This window comes from Apostichopus japonicus, chromosome 1 (genome assembly GCF_037975245.1).
Source record: "Apostichopus japonicus isolate 1M-3 chromosome 1, ASM3797524v1, whole genome shotgun sequence".
Lineage (NCBI taxonomy): Eukaryota > Metazoa > Echinodermata > Holothuroidea > Aspidochirotida > Stichopodidae > Apostichopus > Apostichopus japonicus.
The window spans coordinates 12,567,435-12,576,608 of NC_092561.1; the positions used below are offsets into that span (position 1 = coordinate 12,567,435).

Here is a 9,174-nt window from a genome sequence, read left to right on the forward strand (position 1 = left end):
TGACTGAAATGGGGGAGGGGTCTAAGGGGAGGGGGTCTACCCCTCTCCTTTGGAAAATTTTTAGTTTTGAAACGTCCTTAGATGCAATCTGGTGCATATTTTAAGTCAAATTTGATGATGCCGATGGATCTGGAAGTGGTGACTGAAATGGGGAAGGGGTCTAAGGGGAGGGGGTCTACCCCTCCCCTTTGGAAAATTTTTAGTTTTGAAACGTCGTTAGATGCAATCTGGTGCATATTTTAAGTCAAATTTGATTTGCCGACGGATCTGGAAGTGGTGACTGAAATGGGGGAGGGGTCTAAGGGTAGGGGGTCTACCCCTCCCGTTTGGAAAATTTTTAGTTTTGAAACGTCCTTAGATGCAATCTGGTGCATATTTTAAGTCAAATTTGGCACGGAAGAAGCTCCCGTTCTCCTTTTCTCTATTCAGCTTTCCTTCTTTCTTCCCCTTCCGCTCTCTTCACCTTTTCTTCTTTTGCCGACAGACCCAAAATTTGCCGACAGCGACCAAATTATTGGGGGGGGGGGTGTGACACCCCCCCACACCCCACCGCTCGCTACGCCCCTGAATGTAGGCAGACATTTTTGCGTTGCTATGTCAGTTCTTAATCCAGTCATAATTTGGATAGTTGCGCAGGCATTGTACTGCATATATATCTATATATATATATATATATATATATACATATATACAAGGGCGGCGGAAGCTTTTTTAATCTGGGGGGGGGGGCACCGACGTCGAAGGGCACTTTGCAGAAATTTGATTGGACTGATGCAGCCTGATATTTAGTACCCTTTATAACTCTTATTGTATTATCTTATTTGCGTATACACATCACTCCGTCAACGCCCCCCCCCCCACCATCGAGGAAAAAAAAATGCATACTAGCACTGCAATATCCAATGTGCAAATTGGGAAACAAGGAACAAGTTTTCTTTCGAGACAAAATGAGGTGAAATCATTATAAAGTCCCTGCACACGCGATCGATACATGCATGAAAGCAAATGAAATATGTCAAAATACGAAAGGATGGGGTAGGTTATGGGATATTAAACTATACTCATTATTCATAGTAGGCTATAAATGGCTTCTGCTTCTTAAAAAGTTACAATTTAATATAGCAATGCATTTTTCGAAATGCATTAGAATTTTTTTTCGAAATTGAATATGCATAATGGCACTCACCAGAATGTTAGAAGCAGTTGCGGAGCTAGGGGTATTGATCAGGGGGTCGAGAATGGTCTGTAGGGGCGCTTTCGACACTATCTAAGCGGAGCGCCACCACAGGTTGGCGCGAAGCGTAGAGAAATTTTATGAGTCAAGATACTCCCTAGATCGCCGGAAATGACCCTTTCCGGGCCTTGCTAATTTGCAGATAAACGAAGAATAAATAGGTGTCATCGCCATTTTGACAGAAAATTACACCAACAAAACGTGACAAATGTCAATAGGTAGATAAGAGCGCAATTAAAAAGTCAATAATCGCGAATAAGTGAAAAGTGGTATAAAGCTGAAAAGGGCACAAGCAGTCCATTTGAGTCCGTCATGGGGGCATCCGCCCCCCTGACTGTATGGACGCTCCGCCACTGGTTACAAACCTTGTGGTAGTAAACATTTAAAACTTCCAGAAATATTTCATTCGACGTGGGTTTCGCTTTGTAAACTCTTTAGCGATGTCCCGTATAACTAATCCGTCCGTTCTTGCTTTATGGATATGAAGCATTAGCATATTATTATACCGTTTTTCACCAATTGTGCTCCGCAAGTATGTCTTTATCCGGCGTTGTACGGAGAAGGATCTCTCCGGAGGCTGCGCTCATTGGTGCCAGTAGGTATATGTGTATTAGGCATGCAGAGAACATTCGGAATAGCCAGGCGAATGTCATTGTGGTCAGACAGGAGAGATACTAACAATTTTTCCATTCGATATAGCTTTGAGTTTGACCCACAGAAATTCATTAATAGTTCTAAATTAGGATTAGATCTCTTTCTGAATTATCGCTGACCTAATAAGGTGATCAAGAGTACAATTTTATGTAGAAATAGGGCACATTTTTAACCTGAGGAAAAGTGGGGGCACGTGCCCCTGTGCCACCCCCCCCCCGATTCCGCCGCCCTTGGTTGCAACTATAGCCAGTAATTGTCTTTGATACAACTGTAGCTAGTAAATGTATCGAAAAGGCTGTTTTGGAACTTGGAACGCCGATCGTGACAACAACAGGCAACAAAGTGCTGCAGCTCTATACATATAAAGTCTGTTAATCAACGATAAGCCCGGGCCAACAGTGCTACATACTGGCTACGCCCCTGATAGTTCTAAATTAGGATTAGATCTCTTACTGAAATATCGCTGACCTAATAAGGTGATAAAGGGTACAATTTTTATGTAGAAAAAGGGCACATTTTTAACCTGAGGAAAAGTGGGGGGCACGTGCACCCTGTGCCCCCCCCCCCGGTTCCGCCGCCCTTGCATATATATATATATATATAAATGAAAATCGTAATGAGTTGGAAAATCAAGAACAGTGAAAAAACTTCCAGCCTCCACCGGGATTCGAACCCGGGCCTTCCGCTTTGTACGCGGACACCCTAACCAACTAGGCCATGGCAGCTGATTGTATGTCCAGAGGTTCGAAACCGGTAAGGAAGGTCGTAATTCCACTGTAGGCGTTTGTCACCTGTATTGAACAATACTAGTTCTGTTTTTGGTGACATATTTTGCCTTACTCTAGAGATCAAACATGATGCTAACCAACTCGAAAAACATTTGTGAAGTTTGATATATATATATACATATATATGCATGTTTACATTAATTCAATTTAAGCCATTAGAATTCTAGCCATTAGAATCAAACTTTTTTATTCCTGACAATAGCACTCCTAGCAGTTATGTGTCGACTGTAACATGTTTGGGAGGGGATGCATTTTGCCGCCCCCTCTCCCAATATTTGTATAAATTAGTGACCATTGTTGAAGAGTCAGGGAATATTTCCCCTCTATAGATTGTTCAAATATTTCATCAATAACCTACATCCCACACACAATTTAAAGTGCCAGTCAAATGACCAATTTCTCATATGAAGTTACAACCCATCAATAATCGATATATATATATATATATATATATATATATATATATTTATATATATATATATATATGTCTAGTCTCCCGGTGTAGACTGGAAGTTTTTTCAATGTTCTGGATTTTCCAACTCACTACGATTTCAATTAAATATATATTCATTTGCCTTTGTGGTTTACCTCCATTTCATTAACAAAATATGTGCAAAGTATTCTTAATACCTGCATTCACATTAGAGAGTACAAGAGCACTTCTTGTTTATAAAGTTGACATGTCACTGAAGATCAACAAAGGACAGTCTGAAAACCTTGTGAACACAATAGCAGGTAAAACTATGTTCTGCATGTAGATCCAATCAGTGTCTACAAACAACATCACCAAATGAAAGGTCACTTGAGGTCAAGATCTTTAATTGTGGTAAGTCCAAAAGTAACACTTTGATGAATTTTATAAACAGCATGAATATCCACTAGAGTGAGAACTTTACCACCCCCGCCCCCGTTTCACCTCCTAAGCCCCCCACCCCCTTTCATTTGTGGAGTCAAAGGCCATGTGATGCCAACAGTAAGCATTGTATGAAAACCTTGTCAACTCAATAACAAGGTCACATGAACTGCATCCATTATAAGGGCTTGTGATTTACAGCCAATTCAGCATCAGTTGGATTTGTGATTCAGCAGCCAATTCTTTCTGAAGTACCGATGGATTGCTGCAAAATATGTCTTCACACGTCCACAAATTACGATAATGAACTAACACAGAATTTTGTAAATTTCAAGTGTATTAACAGATCCAGTGACAAACTATACATATTAAACATGGAATAATGTACATAAATAATTTGCAAGGTGATCAATCAGATGCAATTCTGCACTCTTTATGGCAAATTTAATTAGTGGTGATATTTTTTGGGAAGAAAACCATTAAGTTAACAAGCCTGCTGTATAACAGACCTAGTTAAATCAACTATTGGCTGCAATGTTTACTATGTATAATCAATACACTGAGAGATTAGTGATGCAGTACTGGCAGGGGACAACTAACCACAGATCACCAGAGATTTTCACTACATGAAAACTATCCATCATTCTTATCTGGAAAATGACTGCAAAGAAAAGGACTATGGAGAAAATTACATTAAAGAGTGATTCAACAATGTTATTTATTCCAACCACATAGACATATTTCAGTGCAATCTACATTTTTGTATGTTCTTTTCTCCATTGTCAAAATATATGAATGTCCCTTGCTATATCTTGATATGATACAATGTGCATATTAATGTGCTATTTGATTTAATCCCAGCATGCACCCACTGCACTTATCATTCTGTGTCAGTTGTTATTAATGGTTGTTTGTAATATTATTTAACATAATAAAACTTCATTCTTAGCTTGAGGTCATCCTTTGAGGCATTCTGTAAAATGTATTATATTATTAAAGCATATAACAATATCCTTCCATGAATATTTATGAAAAGTTAATTAGTTAATGAAACTATACTATGGTAATATACATTCATAAACAATGGTAACCTTGGCAACCCCTCCTAGACACTTCACAGCTGGATGTAACAGACTGCAGGAGTGATCCATCAAACTGATTCCTGTCTCCTGAGATAGTTGACATCTTATATCACTTGGTTAGCAGCTCTGAAAAGAGGCATAATAAAAGATAACTTGTGAATACAACTGACAAGATTCATCTGGATACCAACTTATCGTAGACAAGAGCAATTTTATTTTTCTAAAAGCCCTGTCTTTTTGAGAGTAAAAGAATTATATAACCCCAATTGTACAATATTGTGTCCCATCCCAACAGTATTTCATGTGCTACTCTGATCAGAATTCACACTTACTGTATGTCATCTGTTTATGAATTGCTGTAACAATTCGAAAAGAAATATAATATTTTACAGTTGACGTAACTGCCTGAAGGTTCAATGTTACCAAAATTGCTCCTAACATAACCTTCAATCAGACTATTTTTCATGAGCAAGAGAAAGTAACTTTCACAGGTTCTCAGATCTCCATACTTGAATTGTATGTAGCAGAAAACACACAATAATAGGTTAAGAATCAACCCTTTCTCCTCAAACTTCACGCACTTTAGACAGCAAAATAAGTATTCCCTCTCCCAACTTCCAAAAAATAATGTTTCGTGGTTTCGATGTGGTACTTCGACACACAACATATGAAATTGGTCCAACCTTCCCTTTCTTCAGATAACGTGTTTACAATCTGGGCATCACAAACGCATGCACGCACACACACCCCACATACACCATCATGAAAGCAAAGTTTACAATTATCAAGGAAACAAAAAATGCTGCCAATCCCAGTATTTCTATACTACTGTATAACAGCATTTGTAACAAAGATCACAATAAATAGAATGAAACTTGCAGTCATAATATATATACCTAAATAAACCTATAATAAAGTGGTAAATATTAGAAATGCAATTAACTCACCTTCCAAATGTAATCAACGTAACAATTTCAAATATAACTTCCAGAAAGAAGAAGATGAGAAGTATGGAACAGAGGATGATCTCTGCTCGGAGGACATACGTCTGCCACAGAAGAACAAAGAGGGTGCCAAATGAAACAGGCAAGAGTAAGGCAACAGAGACAGCAAGATGTACCACTTTCTCTGTCAGGTTGCCTTTAGTTCCAAAGAACAGCCTTACACCTTCAATAATTGCTAACATGAAGAGAAGAATAACTTCACCAATTATGTTCTGTGATGGATACGGCAAGATAGAACCTGTATAAAAGTACAGAAGAATATATTGGAGTTACTGTAATACCTGAAAGCAACCTAGGGAGGAGTAAATTCAAGCATACTGAGTGAATTATTCCATTTCCTCATCAAGCTAATGGCCATATTACTTTTAACCAGAAAGTCAAATGGCTTAGTGATTCCTTGCCAAATGAGAAAAAAACTTTAGATACAAATTTTACCAAATGATCTGAATTGCTGAGCAGAAATGGCAAGTCTTGCAAAATTGATTAATTCGAACCGACGAAGAGAGGGTTGAAAACTTTAAGGTCAAAAAATATTCACTGCTTCATTATAAGACTTATTCTGACTGTAACCTGTAATTGACCTGAAATGACCTTTGGCCTCAAGGGAACCTGTGGACATGTATTTAGAAAGAGCTACTGTATGTATATAGCAAATTTGAAGTTCAAGCAACTTCTGAAGATATGGCATTTTCAAATTTCTCAGCCTTTGACATTTGTTGACCTTAAAACAACAGGGATCATCTGCGCACCATAGGCTACCAACATACTTAGTTTAAACATTAAAGTTCCAGTAACTTTTACTTCTTGAGATATCGTGTTTACAAGGTTTTAAGCCTTTGACCTCTGGTGACCTAAACTGTTCTTTGACCTCCATGGAAGAGGATAGAGAAGATCTAATCACCAAGGGCTACCTCGTACCAAGTTTGAAGTTCAAGCAATTTTCACTTCTTGAGATATGGTGTTTACATGGTTTTCAGACCTTGACCTCTCTTGACCTCCATGACAAGCAATTGGGATCATCTATGTGCTACCTGCATACCCAGTTTCAAGTTCAGGCAAATTTTATTTTTTGAGATATCCTGTTTACAAGGTTATCCGACTATGACCTCTGGTGACCTCAAATGACCTTTGACCTCCACTGAAAACGATAGAGAACATTTCATTTTTAAGGGCTACCTACAAAGTTTAATGTTGAAGCAACTTTCACTTCTTGAGATACTGTATGGTGTTTACAAGGTTTTCAGACCTTGACCTCAAATGACCTTCGACCATGAAAAGCAATAGGCATCATCTACTTACCAAGTGCTACCTAGATACCAAGTTTTCAGTTTTAGGCAACTTTTGATTCTTGAGATACTGTATCGTGTTTACAAGCCAAGGCATCACATACACGCACACTCACGCTATCACAGTTCTAAATCAAAGAGCACAATGCAATTCCCGTTCTCATTAGTATGGACACACGTCAATTACATTTATTTAAAAGTAATTCCATAAATTCCTTATATTTTTCAAAACACTATGTTTGAATACATTTCCAAGCCTCCATAATTTCTTACCAAATGAACTTGGTCAATGACTTTGTAGCATTATAGTGAGACAAATTGCTTACCTTTGTAGATATACATAAGCAGCTCACATATCCAGAAGAAGCCAAAGTACCAGCCATTCAGATAAAGTAGAATTTGAAGAGGGAGTGATGAGAGCTGAGACTGAACTAAGGAAGATACTTAAACTGTTGTAAGCAATGTAACTACTTAAAACAGGTCTTGGTGCTTCTGACTTGTTATTTGTCAGTGATACATAAGGTAAAATGACAATAAGGTCAAAGTGTAAGCAACGGTTACAATGCCACTTGTTGAGCTTGTTGGCCAATTAGCTAAGGCATTGGGCTTGTGATCCAAGGATTGCTGGTTCGATCCCTATCTAGTTCATTACGTTGTGTCCTTGAGCAAGATGCTTTATGTCCATTGCCTTTCTCCACCCAGGGATTAAATGGGTACCTAAATTCTCTCACATATCTTCTTATGTCCTCAATATCTACCAGCTTGTGTTCAGATATTACATCCACTTGAAATGTTGGATAAAAAGATGAAGAATATTAACTTCTAAGGCCTCTTTTGGCACATTCTACTCAAAAAGGTTTTAAATATAACCCTTCCAAAAATGTGCATTTTCTGAATTTTAGACTCTAGATCTGCCACATACTTGTGAAAATAAACCTGTTTGATCGATACTGTATTTTACACAACAGAATGAAAAAAATTGTGAAATTTACCCATACCTACACACAATCACATGTACGAAACTGCAATTGTAATGACTACAACAAGAGAAAGCCTAAAGCTATAGCCTTGTTAACCTGTGGGTCAATCCAGCTTAGGACATTCAGTTGTGCCTCTGTTAGTAATGCCTTCATGTTGTCAGCCTATTAATGTCAATTGATCGGCATCTCAAAGGATTACCTAAGCCTTATCTGACAAAAAAACTGCATCTAGCAAGTACTGTATACTTCTTATAACCTCTGGAATTTACATTGACAAGTGATGCATCTCCATTCTTTCTCCAAAAAGGATACAACTACAACAGTTTTCCCTGAAAATGAGAAGAAACTGATATAATAAGAATTAAAAAACACATTCAGACATAATTTAAATAGGTAAGATGGTAAACCCTAGGATGTACTGTACCATACTTTAATTGGATTTTATTTAAGTACTTAATCATATATGACTAGAGAGCTTTGAAGAATTGGATTCTTAGTCATGACCGTTGCAATGTGTTATCATATTACTACCTTGTACAAACTTTTAATATCATTATGGGAAGGTAGGTCCAGCTACTAAATTTACATTAGCAATTGAAGGAGTTGATAAAATTGTTATTAAAAAAATTCCAATCTTATGTAAGAATGAGAACAATCCTAATATTGAAACCATTTGTAAAGTTCAGATTCTTATTGAGTAGGCCTAGCTCTACAGCAAATCATGCATTTTCAGTTTTGACAATGTCAAAGGACACATCAACACAGGCATTGTAGATCTAGTAGTATTATGCATCATTTTACTGAACCACCTTCTTACAGTAAGTTAAAAGGACTAACGTCCAGACTATCAATTCAGGATATTGACTTAAAGCATACTTTCAAACTTGTTCAATATCCTGAAGTAGTCAAAACTCTTCAAAAGCAAACAAAAAATTTGCGTTCTTGAATTATCAGTTTTTATCTATTTGAATGATAAAAACAATATGTTCACATACAGTATGTTGCATTTAACACTACAGGTGAGATGCTCGCCTAATGTTATACCGTCGTACGTTCTTATCGTGTGAGGATACATATAAACAAATTGCAGAACTGAATCAATACCTCTGTTTCTTTGGTTTTGCTCCGCCATTATTCCCTAGAATATGAAAGACAGAATTTCGATATATTTATAGATACATTAAGATGAACCATCAACATATGACAGAGAAGAAAAGACCTAGCAAATACTTTGTTGTCCTCACATTTTTGCAACAGACCTTCGTTTGAAATTGAATCCTGAAGTATTTGTAT

The 9,174-nt window shown here is 37.4% G+C and overlaps 1 protein-coding gene across 1 annotated transcript; it reads right to left on the reverse strand.

The window, feature by feature from the left end:
* Positions 1-3,848: 3,848 nt before the first annotated feature.
* On the reverse strand, positions 3,849-9,164 carry LOC139967771 (transmembrane protein 216-like). The gene is made up of 5 exons (XM_071971841.1): positions 8,986-9,164; positions 8,194-8,210; positions 7,228-7,321; positions 5,559-5,853; positions 3,849-4,737 (listed from the first exon to the last, which is right to left on the reverse strand). Exons 1-5 carry the CDS (start codon positions 9,011-9,013, stop codon positions 4,716-4,718), a joined length of 456 nt encoding a protein of 151 aa, XP_071827942.1. The 5' UTR covers positions 9,014-9,164; the 3' UTR covers positions 3,849-4,715.
* Positions 9,165-9,174: the final 10 nt, after the last annotated feature.